Source organism: Mus caroli, unplaced genomic scaffold (genome assembly GCF_978045245.1).
Source record: "Mus caroli unplaced genomic scaffold, Mus_caroli_1 scaffold_17, whole genome shotgun sequence".
Taxonomy (NCBI): domain Eukaryota; kingdom Metazoa; phylum Chordata; class Mammalia; order Rodentia; family Muridae; genus Mus; species Mus caroli.
The window spans coordinates 92,294,795-92,318,685 of NW_028227272.1; the positions used below are offsets into that span (position 1 = coordinate 92,294,795).

General features: G+C 44.8%; 1 protein-coding gene across 12 annotated transcripts in view; it reads left to right on the forward strand.

Moving 5' to 3' along the window:
* Kcnj15 (potassium inwardly rectifying channel subfamily J member 15) overlaps positions 1 to 23,891 on the forward strand; it is a 44,433-nt gene that overhangs the window by 11,553 nt on the left and 8,989 nt on the right. The window contains exon 3 of one of the 12 annotated variants that reach the window (XM_029470454.2): positions 22,131 to 22,237. The exons of 9 other annotated variants lie outside the window; for them this stretch is intronic. Coding sequence is in view for 1 of the 3 variants with exons in the window: in XM_029470457.2 (XP_029326317.1) it covers positions 11,863 to 11,917 (55 nt within the window). In the remaining 2 variants the exon portion in view is untranslated. Of the gene's footprint in view, positions 1 to 11,800; positions 11,918 to 22,130; positions 22,238 to 23,891 lie in introns of those variants that run through there. 2 more of the 12 variants (XM_029470457.2, XM_029470455.2) reach the window with 2 other exon arrangements.

A 23,891-nucleotide genomic window follows, 5' to 3' on the forward strand; every position in this document is an offset into this window, starting at 1 on the left:
AGTTACCAACCCTTACTTAAGAAGTGCTCTTTAACCTATGAAGGGCATCACACGGCTGGGACATGGCTTGTTGGTAAAGTGCTTGCCCTGAAACATGAGGGCATGAGTTTAGTCCCCAGAATCCTCAGGAAGAAACAAAGGAACAAACAAAAAGTCAGGGCATGGTGACGAGTATATAATCCCAGTGCCTGGGAGACAGAGAGAGACGATTCCCATGAGAGGAGGGGGGGGGGTCAGGGGAGCTCTTGATTAGCTAGTCTAGCATATGTGCAGTGTTCCAGGCTGGTGAGGGACCCTGTTTCACTTGATAACAATAATAACAGGCCTGAGGAATGACACCAAGTTTGCCGCACATACACACTCACTCTCACACTGTATCATACTGCATAGCTGCTGAAACTGACACACAAGACCTGAGATGGGAGAGAACTGATTGGCTAGTTTATTTCTAGAGGCAAGATTGTTTACCATGCAAAAGGAGTTAAATGTTATTCTTCTAATTACTTAGTAGCCTTGTTTGTTTGTTTGGTCCTGGAAGAATATACAGAAGCCCTGGGAAGGTAACCCTTCTCTTTCAGTTGGAGAAAGGAGTAACAAAGAGTCTAAACTTGGCATGCAAGTAAGCCGTGCTCTGGAATCCGGGTGGGTCTAGGAAAAAGCACAGACCTCAGTGGAAAACGTGGATGGGTGTGCAGGAAACCCCCATAAACTATAAACTGGCTGCATTCTGCTCGAGTTGGGATGGAGAGAAACCTCAAGGCTGTTGGAAATGAGAGGGGAGGGAACATCACGTACCTCCTGCTCTCAGAAGCTCCTCTGCTACCCTGGGAACCAGAGTGAGGCTAACCACCAACAGCTTGCATGCATTATTCAACCTGAGCTTCCAAGGCACCTATCATTGTAGCCCAGGCTGCTGGGAGGATCGGGCAGTGTGGCCTGCTTCCCTCCAGATTCCCACCTCCAGCCCTTGAACTTGATCACCCTCTGGTCCCGCCTCTCCCTGTGAGGTCCTGTGAGGTTGGGGAAGGCTTCTTGCCCCACCTCATTGCAATGGCCCTTCCGGGAAAGCCAGTCTTTGCTTTTCCTATTAGCACCTCATTATCCGTTTCCCCAGGCTGGCCCAGACTTGGATTTTCCAGCCTGGTAAAGCCTGACCAATTCTGCAGTCCCTGAACCTCATCCTCTCTAGACCTAACAAGATCTCGATGAGTCTGTGATGTGTCTGTCACTCTGGTCACTGTGTCTGCCTCTGAGTGTGTGTTTGGGGTAGATACCTTCCCAGGAGCTGATAAGTCCCTGGAAGACTGATGACACCTTGTGCTTGGCTGTGATGGGAACTGCCACCCTTTGCAGGATCTAGCTCTGCTCCAGGGTGCTGTTCAGAATTCACCAACAAGTTTATTTAGCTTATGGGTTATAGTCTTTTAGGAAGAGAAGTCAAGACAGAAACCTGGAAGCAGAAACTGAAGGCCACACACTGGGCCATCCAAAAAGATGTAGGGAGAGACCTACTGGGAAGGGCCTAGGCCAGTGTCTTCGGAAAAGTATGCTCTTCCTTCAGCCCCCTCTTTTGGAGACAGTGGGCTGGGACCCAGAGTACCCACAGAAGTCCATCCTCTGAGGACCACTTCCATCACACCTTGCTTTGAAGTGGAGATACCTGCTGGGTGGCTCTAGAAAGCAGATCTAAGCAGCCTTCTCCGTTGTTTCTATCGGGAAAGGTGTGCTGATTATGCCTCAGTACCCACAATCCCTTGCTGTCATCATTCCTCTGTGCCACGCAGGGCACTGTGGGCCTGGATATGTAGATTAGTTCATAAAAGTTTATAATTTAACTCTTATTTTTCATTTTAACTTTTTAAAAGAATATTTTATTTTATGTACTTGGGTATTTTTCCTGAATGTATGTCTGTGTGCCGTGTGTGTGTATGTGTGTGTGTGTGTGTGTGTGTGTGTGTGTGTGTGTGTATTCAGTGCCTGTGGAGGCCAGAAGGGGTTGTTGGGTCCACTTGAAATGAAGGTACCACTCATTGTGGTGGCTAATAGTTGGAATCGAACCTGGGTTCTCTGGAGGGGCAGCCAGTGCTCCCAATTGTTGGGCCATCTCTCCAGCTCTTTGTTCCAATATGTGAGAGGAATAAAAGGGACTGTCTGCATACTGCTGAGTTCACCTGAGCTCCTTGAGGAGTCACAGTACCTCAGCATCCTGACAGAAGAGAAGCCTCTTTTCTCTCAGTATTCACAGAGCAATCTGTGACCTTGACTTAAGACATTCCTAATCATTTTCTAGATGGTCTGTTTCACTGTTCAATCCATTGCCTATCAATTACCATGGCTGATTCTCCAGACCCCTAGGGATTTCTCCCAGCAGAATTTAGGTTGTGTATGTTCACAGGGCAATTTATTTTAAATCAGGCAGGTTCCTTTAAAGCACAGAGCTTTGAGGATATTGCCCTGGTACCGAGTGTTTGTATGTAGGTAGTTCAACATTCAAAACTCAGTGAAGATGTCTGTGAACTTTCAGACTTTCACCTTCACCAGGCACCAGGCTGGAAGACAACCTGGAGGTCATTTCATCTAAACCTCTCATTTTACAGATGAGGAAAATGGGAGTAATTGTTGGGCAGTGATGCTAAATTATATCTCTTCTCAAACCAGCTAGCAGGCCAGTGGGCTCTTCTGCATGCTCCGTTAGAGATTGCACAAGCCGATGAGTAAGCTGTGACCCCAAGAAGCCACCTTCTGTGGCTCGAGAGTGTTTATGTTCCCGATGTGAGGTCTGCAATCTCCTGCGACAGTGACCTTTACCATTAAGGCTTGTAGTGCCCCCAGACAGGGGGACTCACTTCTTCCACACTTAGCCAGCAGTATCCAGGCTGCTCACTACCTGTGAAGTATAACAGGTGGAACAAAACACAACTCCAGACTTGGGACTCTCTGAAGGAGAAAGTCTTTCTTCAAACTTGTTGCCTCCCATCTGTGGTATGTCTCATGTCCTAGTTCCTTTGGCCTTCTTCCACCAAAGCACCTATATTCACAACTCTGAATGTGAGTTCTTGTCTAACTTGTTTGTCTCACGGAAGAATCTCAAGTAGCCTAGGCTGGCCCTAGCTAGCTATTAAGCTTAGGCTGGCACCCAGCTACCTATATAGCCTAGGCTGGCCCCTAGCTACCTGTATAGTCAAAGATGACTTTGCACCTATGAACTTCTTCCCTTTGCCACTCAAGTTCCAGAATCAGGGACACGCTACCAGGCCCAGTTTCTGTGGTGCTAGGAATGAAACCCAAGGCTTTGTCATGCTAGGCAAGGACTCCTCTAACTGATCTACATTCCCATCTCTCTTCACTATGATCTGATCTGATCATTTCACATGAGCATAGAGCCCATGGAGCAAATGCCTTGCAGGTCCATTGTATCCCAGTGTCTAAGTTGTGCATTAGTGTGCTGGCAGTGGCTCTATTCATTGAAGCAGGTGACTCTTCTTCTCCAAAGCTCACTTCTGTGAGCATTAGTGCCTCTTATCCTCCATCAAACCCTCAACCTCTGGGTCCTATCCACTGTCACCTTACTGTTTAGATAAACTTTATGACCACATGTCTGCTCTTGTTCTGACCCTTCTCCGGAAAGTCCTCCTTCCTCCCTGTTGGTTCAGGCAGCCAGTAGGCTTGTATCAACCCCAGAATTCACTGTTTCTTCCATGTTTCTCCACCCAAGCAGCAAGTCCAGAATCCTTCCCACTTCCAGTCACTCATCACCTCTTCACATATAACAGCTGTGTGAATTTTACCTGATGGAAAACCAAGGTGCAGGTTAATCTAGACTCATCTGCTGTTCATCCAAATTCAAAATCCTCCAGATAATCTCCCATGGCCTCAGTCCACCAGCTCCACAAACCTTCATTCTTTCTGCTCAATGAAAGGTAAATCTTCTCAGTTTGACTTCCATCCACTTATAAGATTTAATACTAAGGTATCCTCAGCCTGGTCTTGTTCTGCCTTTGTGGTATCCCAGTGATTTGTACCCAATAGACATTAGAAACAAATTAAGAGCTTTTTTTTAAAACGAGCAAGACTTGGGTTCAAGCACATGCTTCCCCTGAAGGCTCTGATTTGATTGGCTTGTGCTGGAGCCAAGACATTGGCACATCTGAGAAGTCCCTGTGTGGTGGTTCTGTGTCATTGAAAAACTCCAGTTTTTCAATGATGAACCCTATTACCCAGCCAAAGGAGAATACTGAACATTCTTCACCAACCCACACTTCTGCCTGGTGATTTCTCCCTTGTTAGCATTTTTCCCCTCTAGGTTTCTTCTTTACTACAAGAAATTTACAAATACTTCTTTGACTCTTTGAATTGACACTAATCTCTCTTTCTCCTGGAAACATCCAGTCTTCTTTATTGATTGTACTCATTCAAGTGCACCCAGCCACTATGTCAGACACAGGCAATGTAGATGTGAAGACCAGATCCTTGTTCTTGCTCACTGTCTTTTGGAATAAGTGAAACTCATGAACCAGGTAATATTGAACTTTATCATTGAAATGGATAAGCATCCATGAATAAATGCGAACTATTTCAATATTAAGGTATCTGTTGTGCTGGGTATAAAAACAATGTAATGCCCATCACCTCCTCTAGTGAATGGTATGTGTTTCAGTGCTTGAACCTTTTCACACACATCCTTATATGTTTAAAAGGCAAAAAAGTGTTAAATTCTTGCAGAATGAATGAACAAACAAAATAAATAATATTTTGATGACTAGGAATAATTGGGAAATAATGGAATTTCCAAGAAAATAGCTCTATAGCTCAGAGTTTGAGCCAAGAGTAAGAGCTCAAAGATTCATTCATTATTTTTAGTCCTAAATTGTTTATTAAATTTCTGCCACCCTCACCATCTTCCTATAGTGTTTTTAAAGTGAGAATGAGAATACTGTATTTAAAACCAGGACCCATTTCTTAATGTTTAAGAGGTGACTTTAAGATACAAATGCTGGAGATGAAAGGTGATACTTAGATGGGTAGTAGAAAGAATTGAGGGGTATTAAGAGAAATCCATCCAACAGATCGATAATTCTTCCCTCTCTCTCCCTTAACCTTGCCATGATTCCCAAGTTGAGAACTCAGACTTCTTAAATGTGTTATTGATAAGGCTGTTTCAATGGTCACTGGTGAGTGTAGCAGTATGTTCTGTATGTATGCTTTCACTAGGGGCAAGTTAGGTGAGTGATGAGTTGGTATGCCTGTAAAGGTTGTTACTTTTTCCAGTGTAAACCTCTAATCAAACACAGCCTAAGAAATCCAACATTCTTGGCAAGAGGACCTACCTCTGAATGTGCACAGGCTCCCTCCGAATACCAATGACACCTTCAAGAGTGTCTGAGTCAAAACAGGTAAAAACACATTCTTCTTAACTCAGAGGAGGATTTTAACCATGAAGACTCACTTCTCAGAGAGGTAGATCAGTGCTCAAGCACATACCATTTCAACGTCAGCAACTTAAAAGACTTTGCATGACAAGGGCCCAGGAATCACTCATGTATTCCTAGTCATGCTTTTGATGGTCATTCATATTTCATCTTATGAACTGACTAGTAATCCATTTCCTGGTTCATGTGTTGACACATTTCTAGAGTCATGAGTCATAAAAACAGATTTGGAGACCTGGCTTGTGCCAGAGGTTTGGCTGCTGAGAGCACAGGATGGACTCAGCCCAGCCCATGTCCTTGAAGGGTGGTATTCTCCCTGCCATGCAGAAGGGAAGTGCACACGGCTCTGGAGCATCAAGCTATAAGAGTAAGGGTGGCGATGTCACACTCCTCAGTTGTGAATGGGAAGAAGGACTCTTCACTAACTCTGCACTGGGAGCCAGGAAAAGCAAGCACTGACTACAGCTTAAAGAGACAAGAGATCATGGTGGTTGGTGTTTCACGTAAGAAAGGCAGAAGGGCAAGTGGAAAGACAAGGTGACCTGGATTGTAACAGGCCCTGAGAGCAGCTCATGCTCATTGAAGTGGGGATGATAGAGAGGCAACTCCGGAGATGTGGTCCAAATGGTATGGAAGCTACAAAAGACCCAAACTATGGGTTCAGAAGTTCAGAGTTCATTAAATAAAAAATGAAGAGCAATGACACTTGACAAGGGAGAAGAATGGGGTGGGAGGCTGCAGATCCCTGCCACACACAGGTCCTCACTTTTGAGAAATTGTTTTTGTAGTTTAGAAACATCAGTTATAATGGGGAGAGTGGTGTGAAGCCAGGTCAGTTGAAGCCAGAGGAACAGCAGGCAAGATGTTAAAGATGATTTGCAGAGAAGCAGCACAGGGCTCTGTACCAGGATAGTTTCAACAAAGCAGAGGAGCAAGGCTGGAAACAGCATCATGCAGGAGATAAAACTAGAGATTACAGGGCTGTGGATCCTAAGGAAAGGAATCCAGGATGGACTTCTGCTCTGGCTTGTGTGAATTGGGGCTGTTCAGAGAACATCCAACATGAGTAGCTTCAGGAGAAAGGTTTATGACTTTCCCCCGGTAGCTCCACACTATACCCTCCGGGGAAGGCTGACATCTTCCATCAGCAAAGAGTACGTGTGGTACAGAGGCAGAGATACCACACACACCCTCCTTTCAGCTCCTAACTGCAGTGGCTATGTGGGAACATCCATTCTGAGACTCTGGACAGACTCTCCTCAAGGTGCACTCAGGTTCCTTTACTTCTATTCACACCAGCGTGTACCCAGCACACACTTCGGCCCTGCTGTGTCCTGGCTCAGGCACATGTAGTACAAATAGCTTATGATCCAGTGAAAACCCTCTGGGCTGTGATGAAGGAGGGAGGGCCGGCTTTGGAGGGAGCCAGATCTCAGTCTAGACATGATCTCAGGCTAACTTTGTATCTGAGCCCCAGTTTACTTATGTTTATCAGAGTTTCCCCAGTCATTCTGAAATTTGGAGTTAAAAGTATCTGCACTATCATCAACACAGTGCTGGGCGCATGTACATTCCTGAGTCTGATATGTCTAACTACCTTATTAGTATGGACATGAAAGCAAGCAACTCCACATACTGAACTAACTATTTTGGAGATAAGACACACCGTCAAAGGGAAAGCACTGAACCCATTACCACAGCTAAGGAAAGCGCCTGCCTACAGCGATCAGTGTCTCAACACAAAATCTGAAAACTCAGGAAAAGCATGGGTTTTTCAGAAGGGAGGTTGTGGTAACAGGCATCACTAGCGAACAGGACCAGCTCACTGGGACAGCTGTGAGTCACCTGACTTGTATAGGCAGCAGACTGAGGAGTGGTTGTAGAAGGGTCTCAGAGCCATGTTCAAAAGCTCAGAAATGAGGTTTTGACTAATGGATTGCAGACACTGCTGAGCTAGACAGCAGATGGCTTCACGGGAACTGTCGAGGTTGTAGTATATAAAACATACATCTTTTTAAAAAAAGATATATTTATTTCATTTATATGTAAGTACACTGTAGCTGTCTTCAGACACACCAGAAGAGGGCATCAGATCCCACTACAAGTGATTGTGAGCCACCATGTGGTTGCTGGGAATTCTCTGGAACAGCAGTCAGTGTGCTCTCAACCACTGAGCCATCTCTCCAGCCCATGCAGAAGATTCTTAAAGAGAACTTGAGACAGGAATCTCAAGTGTGACACTATTGTAGCAATCAAAGAAATACAAGATAATGGGGTCTTGCACTAGAAGGTTCTACTGAGGGGACATGAAACGTTAAGTGTGCGAAGTAACCGTTAAAATGTAAGTGTTAAAGTGTAAGAACGTGTAAGTCTTAAAATGTAAAGTGTAGAGAGTTCCACGAGCAAAACTTGAACGTGCCACACACACCAAGCACTGTTCAGATCTGTGGGAGTGAAGGGCCATGGAGCCACACCCTGCTGAAGGCTATAGTCTCCCCCAGTTCATAGATCCAAGTCTGTGGCCCAAACAGCCTGAGCATGGCTCTCCTTGCCTCTACTTCTTACACTATGTGCCAAGGACTGAAGTCCTTGCTTCTATACTGGCATATATGGTTCCCTCCTGGTCACACCTTCTTTAATAATCTAGTACAACTATTTTCTAGAACCACGGCCAGGCAGATGGTACCTGCAACAGATGCATGCTTGAAAGGTCAGGGGTAAAGTTTTGACTAATGGGGAAACCCTAGTGTAGACAGTGGGGGCTTCTAGACCAAGTGAACAGAAGCTTCTCAGTGTAGAACATTCTAAGAGGAAGATGACTTGAGATAGAGACCTCAAGTATGAACCTGTTGGGGTTTCACAAGAGCCACACACAACCAGAAACGAACTGAAGTATGCGGAAGTATGAAGAGGCATTGGCAGCGGCCCAGGGATCACCAGGTTCATTCTGTGAAACCAACTAGGAATAAACATCTGGAAAGGACAGAAGACTGACCAGCAGAGACAGCGAAACAGCTCCCTTCAGAAGGATCCAGGACAGAGAATCTAGTAAGCAGAGTCTGTTAGGTGCTCTACTTAAAGCCATGGTTCCCCCCATCTCCCTTACTGGTAGTTGCTGAAAGAAGGCATCTTGGACTTTCTTTTTATCTCAAGTTCTGTTGGTCTGACTGAGACGAGACCAGGAGGAAGAGGTGAGGATACAAAGGGTGACAGCACTGCCAAGTTCTTTCAACCACAGTCGAGTTCCCAGAACTACCTTCAAAGTTGGGTATCTTGTCTGCTAATGGGGCTAAGAAGTAATCCTAAGAACGTGGGTGCTGACAACTAGGTTTTCTTTAAGCATTTATTCAATTCAACTGGTAACCTGACTGTTCTTCCACCACGTCCATCACTCTCTCGGCCTTTGTCCATTTTAACATCACTCTCTGACATCAGATGGTGGGTGGAATTCTGCTAGGTTGCCTCAGCGTCTATAAACGGTGGCCCTAATATTGCTGGTACTTAATATCATTGTTCATAAAACCATTTCCACGGTAGAGCATATACTGTATTTAAAACTTACATGTAGGTCTTGGGTGTAGCTCAGATGGTTAAGTGTTTGCCTTGCAAGCCTAAGGACCTGAATTTGATTCCCCAGAGTTTGAATCCACATAAAAAGCCAGGTGTGGTGGCTTACAGTCTCAGTATTGAGAAGGCAGAAATGGGGGTGGGGGATCCCTGGGGATCTCTGACTAACCGACTTAGACTATTTGGCAAGCTCTAGACCAATGAGAAATCTTAGAAACCAAGGTGCATGGCTCCTGAGGAACCACAAGCAATGTTGTCCTCTGACCTCTGTGTATACCTGCACGCGAGTGCATATGCAGCTCCACACATATAAACAACACACACATACACATGAAAACAAATCTTTTTCATATTGCAAGCCAACTCAGAAATTAAGAAATACATAGAAACATGACAAAAGTAATAGTTGGAAAGCTGTACACAAAGCTGAACACAAAAACATGAACTGAGAGATTTGATTCATTCAGTCAATGATGTCGTGTGTTTATGTGTGTCTCTGTGTATGTGTGTGTGTGTGTGTGCACTGTGTGTCTCTGTGTATATGTGTGTGCTGTGTCTATGTGAATATGTCTGTGTCTGTGTGTATTATGTAAATGTGTGTGTGCTCTATATGTATGCTATGTGTGTCTATGTGTGTGTGTGTGTGTGCTGTGTGTGTCTGTGTATGTCTAAGTGTGTATATGTATGTATGTATGTGTAGGTATGTGTGTGTTGTGTGTGTGTGTGTGTGCTTGTGATGCTTCTCTCATTCTGAAGGAGGAGGACCTGTGTGCCCTCCCTGCAGTGTGAGCCCTCTCATACAGTTGTGCAGAGAATTCTGGTCAGAGAGACCAAGCCAGAGCAGCCTGCCATGACTCAGCACTCCCAGCTCAGTGTGAGCCCCACAGGGGCAGTGTGACCAGGCAAGGTCACGACCTCAGTCTCCAGCCATGTTCCCCTGAAGGAAAGCATTCAGATCTGAGCCAGCACTGGAGGGAGTCTCTCAGTACAGGATCCCCTTGTAACACTGCATAGTGCTGTGTAAATGATGCTTTCAGCCTTACCATTCTCAGAGGGAAAGCCTTCTTCTGTTCAAGCAGATTTCCCCCAAGGCTCTTCCTACAAGGACAGAGGAGGGAGCTGACCTTTGTGTCTCTGTGTCAAATGTACAGGATGGACTATGTATCTCTTGCATGTTTGTGGTAATACCTGTAACTGCCACCCCCAGGAGAAAAGGGGAGTCAGTCACTCAGGGCCACTTGGGCTCTTTCCTGTTCCCTGTTTGCTGTGGTTGAGGTGGAGACCCAGGCCCACTGCTACACAATGGGAGCTGTGGCCCTTCAATCTTAGTTAGCATCATACAGGGGTTACTAGAGGCTGAAGATCCTTAGACTTCAGCTCAAGGATTTCGGAATAAGAATTTTCATGTTAAGTGATCCCTAGGAAATGTATGCATGTCTTGTATCTAATGCAATGCTCATTGATATCTAATGCAATGGATCTACCAGGCCTGGTAGCTTGTGACTGTAATCCCAGTAGTCAGAAGACAGAGGCAGGGGGAACACCATGAGTTTAGTTCTGAGTTCACTCAGACGCAAGCTCTGCCCACATTGGTCCTCCCTCCCCTGTATGTGTCAAGCTTTCTCTTTAGCATTAGTGATTTAAAATAGATTAATGGCTGGGCCTCTACCCAGCCCTCTAGCTCAATCTATTGACCTTGCAACACGCACAGTAGGACCTGTATTTGATCCCCAAACCCATAAAATAAGCTGAGCTGGTGATATGCATCTGTAATGTTGGTGCTGGGAGGTGGGGAGAGGGGGATCCCTGAGTCTTGCTGACCAGCCCAGAGGCCAGAGGGAGTATGCCTCCAGGTCCACGGAGACTCTATGTCAAGACATAAGAGGAACAGTGATTGAGAAAGACATAGACCATCAACTTCCAGCCTTCATACACATATGTACACACATGCACCCACATACCTGCATGCAACACACACACAAGCACACACACACACAAGCACACACACACAAATACATACACACAGACACACACAAGCACACAACACATACACAGGCCCACACATACACACACATACATATACATACATAAGCACACACAGATACATAGTCACAGACACATACATACACATAGACACACACATACACACATATACACACACAAGCACACACATACCACACATACACAAGCACACACAGACACACACATGCATGCACACTCACACACACACAGACATAGACACATAAACACAGACACATAGCCACCGAGACACACACACACACACACATTAGATAGGTAGATAGATAGATAGATAGATAGATAGATAGATAGATAGAAGATAGAAGATAGATAGATAGATAGATAGATAGATAGATAGATAGATAGAAGATAGATAGATAGATAGATAGAAGATAGATAGATAGAAGATAGATAGATAGATAGATAGATAGATAGATAGATAGATAGATAGATAGATAATGAACTGAAACCCATCCCTCCAGAACATGTCTTTTAGTGTAAAAGGCACATTCCAGATCACAGTTTTACAGCAGCAGGGGAAGTTGTCAGGAGTTGCTGGCAAAGGAGAGAAACAAGAGAAAGTCTGCCAAGAATCAGAGCTGACGCTTCAGCTGGGTTATGTGGAATGAATAGGAGTTTGCAAGAGGCAGGAAGGGCTCTGGAACAACTGGACCTGCCTGAGCAAGGGCAGCAAGCAGGATTCTGCTTTATCAGCAGCCCCTCTGGGCCAAGTACAAACTCTTCAGCCAATTAGATGGAGCCTTAAGCTAACATAAGAGAATAGTCTTCACTGCTCACTGCAAACCGGGCTCCTGGATTTGAACAGCTGGGACGGGTCTGAGAGTAAATGACTCCACAGCGTTGGCTATGGCAGAGTGTGGAAAGTTTCTCAGCTGGACACTGTAAGTACATCTCGTTTACAGTAATAGCTGGACAGCCTGAGAATGAGCCATGCCGGGGAAATTCAATTTTCAGATTAAGGGCATAAAATGGAAAATCTGGTTGGAAGTCCTTTTCTGATTGTGTTTCCTTTGAAGAAATGAGTGCTGTTGGCATTTTAAAGCCATCTCACTTTAAGCTTACCTGGAAAGACACACAGGGTGGGGAGAGAGGGAGAGAGAGGGAGGGAGAGAGAGACAGAGAGAGAGAGACAGAGACAGAGACAGAGAAACAGAGACAGAGAGAGAGAACTGTGTATTCTTGTGGGTTTTTTTTTTAAGACATTGATGCATACCTGTTATCCTAGCACTGGGAGTACAGAGACAGGGGGACTACCACAATTTAAGATTAGCCTGGTCCACCTTGTGTGTTTGAGGCCACAGAGTGACACCTAGACCCTATCTCATCCTCTCTGAGGTCTCCTTTCCCTCCTGTCCGTGCCCCAGCCACCTGTTGACTCTCCAGGGAACCTATGAGCTATGGGTTCTCAAGCATCTAGCACCAGCCTGGCCCACACATGAGACATTGCATCTTGGATGACTAGAAGTGCTAATTAAAAAGGATGTCAGCATCTAGGTTTGCCAGACCCTTCACCATGGTGTCAAAAGCAATCACCTAGAAAGCAGATTAGATCTTGTATTTTCTTTGAATAAAACCCGAGGAAGACCCCCATTCTCCTGAGACAAAGATGTGGCAGCTCTCAAAGAGCCCACAAGGCCCTAGTTTTCCCCTGTTCTCACCTACACACCCTTCCTCCTTGCTATCCACCTTACCTTCTGAAAGGCACCAAGCTACATCTGTCTCTGCCACAGTCAATGCTGAAGTTCTTCTGTTTCTTCACTTTTGGGGGAAACCTTCCAGGAATCCCAGACAAGAACATGCCATGTGTCCATGTTCCATCTTCTGACCGCGACTCCTTCCCCAGCTTACCCACAGACATCTTTGAACTGTTGTCTAATCTGATGCAAGGTGCCACTTCCCTGTCCCTTTCTAAGCTATAGGAAACCAAAGAGAAAGTGGCTTATATTCACTGCTGGGTCTCACACAGCAGCATTCAGCACATCGTAGGTACACATTAAGTTCTTGCTTTAGATGAACAAATAGTGAAGAGCTAAAGTGTCTTGATCTGTGTGTTGATACATGCTGTAGATGATGGTTCTTGTGGACTTACGAGAACTTTGTAGACCCAGAATAGACTTCTCCGCTCTTCCTTTGTAAATATAATTTCCTTTTGTTGTTTCATTTACTCTGAGTTGTAACAGTCAACTCTCACTCGATCCTTGGTAGACAGATGGATTTTAACTTCTCACAGTCTCTCAAGTACAGGGATATCATTAGCTCCATTCTGTACTTGAGGACACTAAGTCTCAAGGGTTAAGAATCTGTCCAAAGTCACACAGCTAGTGTCGATAGAGTACTCTGTCCTTCTTTACACAACAATGACTCTGAAGAAGTGCTCAGTGTGTCTTTAAACACAGACGAGGTTATGCTCAACCTGACTTCTGAAGGAGTGGTGGGATGAGCCAACAAGAGAAGAAAGGAGGACCTTTGGGACAGAATCAAGTGTTCCCAGACACAGAGCCCTGAGGGCACTGAGCTGTTTTGGAAGAGGCAAGTCAGGCTCCATCCTAGAGAGAGCAAAGCTTAAGTTGCGAGCCTGAGCCTGGGCTGAGCGGCAGGCAGGGCTTATAAAGGTACTTAGGACCTGCCCTGTTGCTGTGGGAGCCACTGGAAGGTTTGTGAGGAGCAGTGGCATGTGGATAGCTGCCCCCACAGGAATGGGGTGCTTTCTCCTTCCTGGTAAGAGCTTTGCCGCATCCACGGTGATCTAAAACCTGTGTGGCACCATGTGGCATGCTAACGAAAACTCTGGCTTGTAGTTCCTGGAAATACCACGTAACACTACGAAGACCAAGGCTGGTGTACAAATCTCAGCTGTTTTCTGCCATTTCCTCCTTTGTTTCCGTGTCAGTAGAAAGGGTACGGGGACTTCTAGAGAGGAGAATGTTGGGCTGCCTCTCTTGGGTCTCATCCCAACTGTGTAGATACTAATAGTGTTCACAACTAACATCAGTGTGTGTCATCATGTTGGAAGGGGGATTGATTGTGATTTATTTATTTATTTATAAATGGCTTTTGGTTACCTTTATAGTGTGTGTGTGTGTGTGTGTGTGTGTGTGTGTGTGTGTGTGCACGCGTGCGCGTGCCATGGCACACATGTGGAGCTCAGAGGACAACTTTCAGGAGCTTGTTGTCTCCCCCTATCATGTGGGTCCCATGGATTGAATGCAGATTATCTCACTCTATAGCAAGTGCTTTTACTTACTGAGCTAAGTGCTTAAGGGTGACTTAAATTATATTAAGGATCCATGCTATAGATAGAAAAGAAAATAATATATTAGATGCCTGACTGTTCCTTTAAGGAAAGTAAATCGAGAAGGTTGAGCTAGGTTGGTTGGTTGACATTAAGTATAGCATTTAGAATGTATAAGCTTAATTTAAATCCAGATCCACCATGCCTGGAGAACTGAGGAGGGCCAAGTACCTCAGATGAGAGGAGAGATGTTAATTTTCAGTGACTTCTCAGTAGAGGTTCTGTCTTCGTTACTCTCAATGGGTACAGCAAACTATAACTGTATTAGCTCCAACCGTGACCCTGTCACAGTAACAGCCATAGACAGGTCACTGCTACTTTGTTGGCTTCCCAGAGATCTTAAATGTATACTTCTGTCCACTGTACTTCAGAACAATAGCTTTTATGTGATAACTGGAGAGGAAGCACAATGACTTGCAAAATTGTAAGGTTGGTGCTTTACCAACAGTAATGCAATGCTGCCTGTGCCCTGGACCGCCCGCTGCCTGACCCTACTTACCCTTGGGGATTGGAGGTGAGGTGGCAAGGGATCAACAGCATGGACTCCAGGGGAAAGTGAGAAGCATTGTAGCAAGCTTGTTTGAAAGCTGCTGCAAGCTCCTTTGATACCCTCCACCCATGTCCCATTGGTCCCAAGAAAGTATCTCTTCTAAACAGCAGTTCCTGATTGGCTAGTGTTGTCTGCACCAGCAATCTTTGGTTTCTCAGGCAGTCCTCAATTAGGTCCTCCTGCAGGAGATGTCTTTGCAACTGTGAGGCCCCCTGTGTTTATACTGAGGCATCCCCGCTGTTCTTCCTACATTGTTTTAGTAATTTCCATGGGTTGTTCTTATCTACCTAAAAATTATATTCCAAGAAAAATTTATTCTCCAAAATTATATTCCATGTGTCTTTATAGCTCACCCCTACCCCCAAAATAGACCATACTACAAAAAATGGTTAAGAATCCCTGAACTGACTTGTTGAAAATGAGACCAGGGCTGGGGAATGCTCACATAGCATGAGCTAAGTCCTAGGTTCACACCCTGGCACTTCACGAGCCTAGCATGGTGGTGCATGTTTGCAATCCCCCAAGCAAACAAAAGAAAAGTCTTGATTACTAGCTTACAGGCTGTTTCTAAGAATCATGCAGGAAAAGGCTGTACCTGGTCCCACAGGGCCATAATGACTACATTTGTTTTTAGAGTTCCTATTACCAGGATGGTGTTCTAAGAACGTGGCATATAAAACCTTGTCTTTATGTGATTTGGACTTCTAGTCTGCTTTGTTCTTCCCTAAAGAATATCATGTTTAGCCAATAAAAATGAGGTGGCCAAGCTATCTGTATGTCTCTACATAGCGCATATATAGAGAATATGTATAAAAACATTTTAGATCAACGAGGAATAATTTTGGTATATGAATATTAATAAGTATTAAATATCACCATAATTATAATAAAAGTATTTGCTATCCATCTGAAATTCAAATTTTAACTGACCATCTCATATCCTATCTGGCAACCCTAATACGACCAAAATTGAGCCATCCACCCTCCAGCTAATAAAGTACAGATGGCTTCAGTGTCTTGTGCTTCCCTATTTACTGATGGAGATTAGCTAACTGCCAAAGGGCTAAGATTCTGATTGAACATGAAGGTGTTTTGAAATTAGAAAACACCCGTCACTCAGAGATCACGTGTGAGCACATGTGTAAGAAACAGATGACTCAGGCATAGTCCATGCCCTTGAAGTGCACTGTCTTCCATGTTAGGCTGTCGGTGTGAACTGTGCTCCCCCGAGACCTGAGAGCTCTGCTTTCCATATCACGGACATGTGGTCAAAGCACGGACTAAGAGTGAGACTGGATTGTGAAACATTTGGACACGGGTCCTGCTTTTAAATAACTTGGTTCCAAACCAAGCAAGAGTCAGTCATTTCCTTTGTCTGGTGTACAATTCCCATTAGGGTAATAAAGTCCAGGAAAACTCACAACGGGAGGAACTCCATCCCCAGTGACAGGTGAATCACACCGAGAGCCATTCCTTACCATTTAATCACTCAGATCACAATCACATTTTTTTCACCTTTTTTTTTAAAAAAAAAAAAAGGAAAAAGAAAAAGTATCATAAGGCCAGAAGACTAAGACACCATATTTAACAAGGTCTTTCCTGTGCCTTGGTCACCTTAAAGTGAAATAGGTGCTTTGGGGTGGTAAAAGGTTCTCCACACAGTGGCTTCATGAGAGAGATTTGTTTAGGGGAACTCAATCTGAAGTGTTGCATATATACTTTATTTAAGGACACGTGGTGAGAAGAGAGTGCTGCCCGCTCAAACAACCTCCCACTGCATCATAGGAAGATGGGAATTAAGGGAAACCATCCCATTGGCTTCACGCTTCCTCCTTGCAAGCTCTGTCTGCACCCAGTTTGCAGTTTGATTAAGTAAAACACGTGATATATAAAATACTTGTGTCCCCTCCTGGGCTGTCTGAACCAGATGCTTCCTCTCTGACTTACTTCACCACACTCAAATCAAACAACCCCCAAGGCTGTCTCTCCTTCCTGCATCACAGAGAGCCCTGTTGGCCCATCTTCTTCTCTGTTTGAATTGATCTAGACAGGAGCAGCAAGTGAGCCCGTGCTAGCCTCTTGGAGAAACACCTTCCCTGAAGTGAACAATTTGGGTTGCGCATTTAGGGAAGTTAACATAACACCCTTTGCCTTCTTCTCGCTGCTCCCAAGACATGAAATTTCCTCTTTTATCTCACAACAATGTGCATCCAAGTCACACTGTGTTTAAAGGGGAGGATATGCTTATTATCCACGTTCTTCGCATGTTGGAGCATGCGAGACCAAGGGCAGTAAACCAATGGAGATTTCCACTTGCCTTTAGCTGCTGTGCATTCTTACTCTATAAGAAAGCCCGCTGTTATTAAGGAAGAATGTTCGGCTGAAGTTGGTCACTCGTAACAACAGACAGATGTATAATGTTTTATTTGGGCTAGCTAGCTCTCCTGCAAATTAAGAGCCTAACATTAAACTGTCTTTACAAAACTACACAGCAAATGATAGCTCTGACTACTCTAGAGCTCAGATCCTGAGTCTTTGCCATGGAAAATGGAAAATGAGTCTCTGCCGAGCCTGGTATCTGTTTAGACTTGTCCTTGCTGGGGAGAGGAAAGGTTGACGTTCTATGGAACGAAAAAAAATTAGAAGGAATCTGCACTGAGAAATAAGGGTATAACTATGCAAACCACATTTAAAGATGGAAAAGGACTTTAAAAAAATACTTATGGAATTTGAAAGAATAATAGTGGAACAGAGACATAAGAAGGCGGCTAAATATTTGACCACAGAGGCAAATGGGTTCCTGACAGGGTCACATGGTATGTGAAAAAAGACGATTAGTCACTGAAGGAACATCTGTTGCTTCCCCTGTATGCAACAGGGTAAAGATTAAGTGTCTCCAAGTCACTAAGATGCCCTTGTAATCTTTCGGGAAACTGAGTTTCTTGTAAGACTTGAGTTCTTGGAAAGCACCTTCAGAAATTTGGGCTTCTTAGCTCTGGGGTGGGACCCCCGACCCTGTACTTCCTATGAGCTCCTCAAGGGAGGCCGATACTGCAGTTGAGGGATATAGTCTCCTCAGGGTCTCCTGTCTATCTGAAGAGACATTTTACGTTAACCAGGAGTGACATCTGCTCATGGAACGCCTGAGAATCCCAAGTACATTCCAGCCCTATGCCAGTTAGCTGCTGGGTGAGGAATCGTCAACAAATCATCCACACTCTTGGATTCTCTTTTAGAGTTGTTCAGTGCCGACCAGATGATCAGCACTCCCTAGAGTGCTTCCAAAGATCACACCTATGCTGGGCAGTTCCGCTCAGGTGTGGGGTGAGGGACTTTCAAGCATGCCCCTCTTGGCACAGGAAATAACACTCAGTCCTGAGGTAGAGTCAGGGAAGGGTGTGGCAGCAAGCACCTCCTACATGATTCTGTAGCATTCCTGACTACAGGATTTGTAGCAGCCCAGCTTTGGCTGGTAGTCGGTATCCTACAAACGCCTTTAATAGTCTTTGCCTGAATCATGCTTGAGCCAGGTGGTTCCAACCATCCTATCTCTGCAGGGGAGGCCTCCAGAGGTCTTATCCTGCATGGAGCTGTGGCTAATGTTGCTGTACAAGGAAGGATCTTGGAGTGATCTTCAGTTGAGTGTGCCCTCACCAGTCTCTCAAGTGCTTTGTTGGTCCCTTATTTGCTAAGAGAGTCCACTTGAGCTTCTGTTCTCCTGGACAGTCTCATATGGTACCTCATGAACTTCCTGCTACCACCCCACCCTGTGTTCTCCATATTCTCTGTAACATGTGTGTAGACCTCTCCAAGTGTGACCTCAAGGCTTGCAGCAATATCACACAGGGGCTTAGACCTTTGGATGTCTGGCTCCATAGGTATTATCCTTCTTCCAGAACCCTCCAGGGGTCAAAATGCTCAGAGACACATGGTGAGAGTCTTTATCATCTGAAATATGGAAATAATAGCAATATCTGGTTAGATATGGCAGAAGATGATCAATGAACTAGAGAGGGCTTTTTATTCTCTGATGAGCACAATCATGCTGCGTGATTTTCATCATGAGCCACCGGGAGAAGACAAGTGTCACTGTGTCCTCATAGTGGTGTTGTAGCTAGGGGGCCAGTGCCAGAGGCTGACAGAGGCCAGTACCAGAGGCTGACAGACCTGGTTCTCTGGCTAATATCTTCTGTCTATTGGCTTTATGTATGTGCATAAGTTATTTAATCCCTCCCATCTTAAGATCCTAATTTAGAAAATAGATTTGCTTTTCTTCAACTGGTAAAGAGAAGGATGGAATAAAAAGTGATGTTGCTTTGAAATGTCTGCCTTCTGAAACCAAAGCTGTTGGTATCATAAAGGTAATGGCCCAGGACAGTCAGTCTGCCTATGAGATTATAGGTCACCAAGCCAACAGATTCACAGATCAAAGGAAGGCTGGAATGGAGGAGGAGTGGGTCACCCATGCACCTTCTTCTGAAGAGCCACCCTGCACCTTGTATATAAGTGCTGACTTTGAGATAACTCAGCAGCAGGTCAGACACATCTGTCTTCCTACTGAAGTTTGGTTAGACTTAGATTATTTCTCTGTTCCAAGTTCTCATCCTAGACCAGCATTTGGAGTTCACATTATGACTATTTCAGATTTTTAATGTCATTCCTTTAAATTCCGTATCGTTTAGACTAGCATACAATCCTAGTACCAAATCACAGTCAGGGCTTCTCTGGTTCCAGTTTTTAGCAGGCTTTATCTCTGGAACCCAGAACTCCAAAACCTCCATGACTCACACAAGCATCCTCTCTCACCTGTTACAAGTTAGCAGTTGCTCTGCCATGGTCCAGCTCTGGACATTCTCCTCCTCCTCCTCCTCCTCCTCCCCTGCCCCAGAATAAGGAGGAACTGATGAGCATCCCAGGGACAAGATCTCTACGTGAGTTCAGTGCCTCTGCTTAGGCATGGTGAGCCATTGCCACTCACAGGCCATGGCTTGGAAAAGTCACATGACCTCCCACACAGGAAGCAGAAACACATCCCACTCAAAGGGGCTGGCCTAGGTAAGGACCCTTTACAAGATCCAGCAGAAAAGTGGGGCTAACGGGAATCCACATCCAAACACACACGGTCACCAAAGTCTGACACAGCTCTACCTGCACAGAACACGGACAACTGCCTTGTGAATATGCTGGTGTGTGTGGGCAAAGCCACTGGAGTCCTACCCTGTATTGGTGAGCTTAAGAACTGGGTTCAGAACTCAGTCAGGCTTTGAAATGAATGGGAGGTGGTTTTTGAAGAGGGGAGAATTTGGTCCAAGACTGTAGCAAAGGTCCCCTGATATGTCTGTGTGGCCCGTCACAGGGTCCAAAGGACAGCAAGCCTGGCTGGGTTTATTTTCAATTACTTTTAAACCCTCTGAGCTCAGTGAACCCTGAACAAGTTCTTGTTAAGCACTTTTTTCCTACTTAATATTTAATCCTGTGTCTACTTAACATGAAATTTAATCTACATAATCTTTGGGCTTGTAGGTCATCAAAAATACCAGTGTGTCAGAAACAGCTGGTACCCAAGCTTTTCATATCAGCAAGAGGTTAAACTCTTGTCAGAGTTTAAGTCGGAGCCTTTGCATTTTGTTGGTCCAGAAAAGCAAGATATAAAGTGATTCAGGTCTCATTCCCCACCTGTTCCCAGCCCTTTGAAAGGACATGAAACAGGGACACCAGACACCTGAGGAAAAGCAGAACACTGCATTCCCAGAAGGAGGAACATGCACATTTTTTTTTCTGCCATCTTGTTTGTCTGCCACAGAACACATGATGTTTTCCCAGGATAAAAACAGAGAAAACTTACAAAATTCAACAAAAAACTAATTTCAAACTTTTAGAAAGTCCTAAATCTGTGTTAACCAGGAGGGGAAAAATGATTCCTAAATGAATCTATTTTTCTTAAGAAAGTATCTGCGACAGGAGGAAGATTCTATTTTTGAGAACTAGAAAAAAAAGGTACTGTGTAAATAGGTGTGGGTTAGCAAAACTAATGGGTGAAATTTGTTGTGAGAGTTAAAAATATCTCTGTACTTATTTTTTTCTAGAATTATTTATGTTATAGTAAAGTATGTATTTAACACAACATATAAATAAAACATTTATACAATTAGTGTAGATTAATTTTAGAGTTATTGGTACTGCACAAATAACTAATATGATATAGTAATATAAAATTTATAACATTTATATATTTGGTATATATTTGACTATATATATATTTATATGCTCTATGACCCATATGACATATTAATATCTGTAAAATAAATATAAATAATATGTCACATTTTTTACTAGAATATCTATATATTTCTGATACTAAAAGCCTCGTCCCTGGCTCTGGGCACTGGGAGTAGCATTTTACCTACAAGGATGAAGGAGTTGGATATGCCTGAAGAAATATGCAGGTACATTCAACATCTGGGCAACAGTATTACTCAGGATGCTGAGAGAAAGCAGGGTGAGCAAGATGTATCCTAAAGAAATGGAGCTGTACATCCCACCATGCTGGAAACTGCGCATGCCCCCAGAGCAGCAGTGTCACATGGGACCCTATCAGCCATGCACATTGTTTGACTTTGAATCATCTGGTTGGTTCTGAGGCCTGAACCCAGAGCCCTGTCAGGCCAGTAAAAGATGTGGCTCAAGGAGCCCAGCTCTGCCCCGACACAGCGTTGGGAGCCTGAATGAGTCACTTCTCCACAGTGCCTCTTTGAACATATGTGGCAGTGCTCCCCTTGAAGGACTGCAGTGATGCATAGTAAAGGCCCCACGTGGCAAGCTCATGGCTGAGGGGTGGCTGCCATGTGAGTGTTGTATTAGCTATGTGGATTCTACCTGCCACTACTGTTATCCAGGGCTTTCTGACCTGATAGTGTATTACTACATTATTTTAATCTATCTGCATCTTCTGCACTTTGTATGCTTCCTGCCCGTGACATGCTTCCTCTAATTGGCCACAGCTTCCTGGTTGTTTACTTTCAGCCAAGGATAAGCCCAGTGTTCTCTGCCTCCTTCCCAGATCCTCCATTCTCACAAGGGACCCATCTCTCTGTTAAAAAGATTTTTTTCTTCCATTTCCTGCCACCCTGCTTATTCCTAGCACTGCAAACGCAGCTCTCCTCTGCTCTTCTTGCATCCAAGTGCCTTCCACAGTGTGCCTGCTGCATAGTTTCATTCCCAAACCGGACTTTATTCTCTCCTTTATCTCCAGAAAACAAACGGTGTACCACAGAGCAAATGCTAAACCAAATTCATGCCCTGTGTCTTTCTTGGCTGGCGGTAGGAGGGGACAATCCTGACTCGAGGACTTCAGTGAAGGTATCATAGCTCTGAGAATTATCATCCCAACCAGGAAGCCTCAGCAGCATGAGAAACCTGGGAAACTGAATGCTATTCCCAGAGACTAACCCTGCTTGTTTGTCCTGGGTGGCACTCTGGAGGATTAAAAGAGGGAACACCTCACAAAAGCCCATTTATCAGATCACTCATAATTAGCTTGTGGAAAATTATGGATGTCTCTTAACACTTTAGAAGATAAGCCATGCTGATTGTAGAACCACTGAGGGGGGAAATAGAAACCAAAGGCAATAACATAAAAGCCTATAAAATAGGTGTGCAAGAAGCAGAGTCCTTTATTTAAATGTCATGTATTTATGTACCGTGCATGTGTGAATGTGTGTGCACCACGTGTATGTACCTCCCATGGAGGCCAGAAGAGGGGCTCCAACCCCCTGAAACTGGAGTTACAGAGGGCTGTGATCTGCTTGTAGCTGCTGGGAATCAAACGTAGGTTTTTTTGCAATAGCAGCAAGTGCTCTTAACCACTGAGCCATCTCTCCCTCCATCCCTGAGAAGTTCACTTCTTGAAAGAAGGCTGCTGAGGAACTAGAGGAGAGTCTGGGCATATTGTGAAGTGTAGAAGCCAGTGAATCAAACAGCCAAACTGGTGTGTACAAGGCAGATTACCAGTCTCAGCAGAGCAATGAGCAAAGGCCTATGCTCCAGCCATGCAGTGGACCCACTATGATCTGGTATCTGTTAGGCTGAAGGGACTGAGAGGAGGAATATAGTAACTATAAACCAGTAACTACCATAAATAAAGGACTGATCGGCAATCTGAAGCCTGTGAACCTGAGACAGACACGAAGGTGCAAAGGTTGACCAAGAAAAATAGAAGACAGACAAGGAAGGTGGCTGGATGGAGAACATGGGTAGCCAGGTAATAGACGATATGCGGATAGATAGTAGATTAATTGGATATTTGATAGATGCTGTAGAGATGACGTGTAGATTATAGATAGTAGATAAAAGATAGGAAAACGACAGGTAACTGGTTGATAAATGATTGGTAAATTACACACACACACACACATGGAGGGCGGAGGGAGAGAGGGAGGGACGGAGGGGGGGAGAGAGAGAGAGAGAGAGAGAGAGAGAGAGAGAGAGAGAGAGAGAGAGAGAGAGAGAGAGAGAGAATGAATGAATTTCAAAAAAGAATTTTAAAAAGCTCCTTAACTTTAGACCGGATCACACAGAGCACAAGATAATGGGGGTGGGGGCGGTTTGGGAAAAACACTGGTGTGGCTCCCACAGCCTTGGGAGTGCATGGGGAAGAGCACTGGTCTGCCTTCTATAATTTTGCACCTCCTTCCTCCCCTGGCTCCCCAGCTGAGCCTTTCCCCCGCCTCCCAGGCTTCAGTCTCCTCTTCTAGAGTCTCTTGTCATTTTTTGAGATGGTGCTGACAGCCCTTTTTACCTAACTCTGTGTCTCAAGAGTAGCAATGAATTTCCACAGGCAGTGGGACTATTCCGGACTCTTCCCCTCAACTGTGCGCTGTTTACTTCCTCTGCGCTTCCCCTTCCTGCCTCCTGCTTGGATCACTACAGCCTTGGTGGGGGTGGGTTGACCCTTCTCTCCAGTGCCTTTTGCCAATGAGCTCCCTCCAGGGGCTGGATTCCTAGCGAAGGCTGT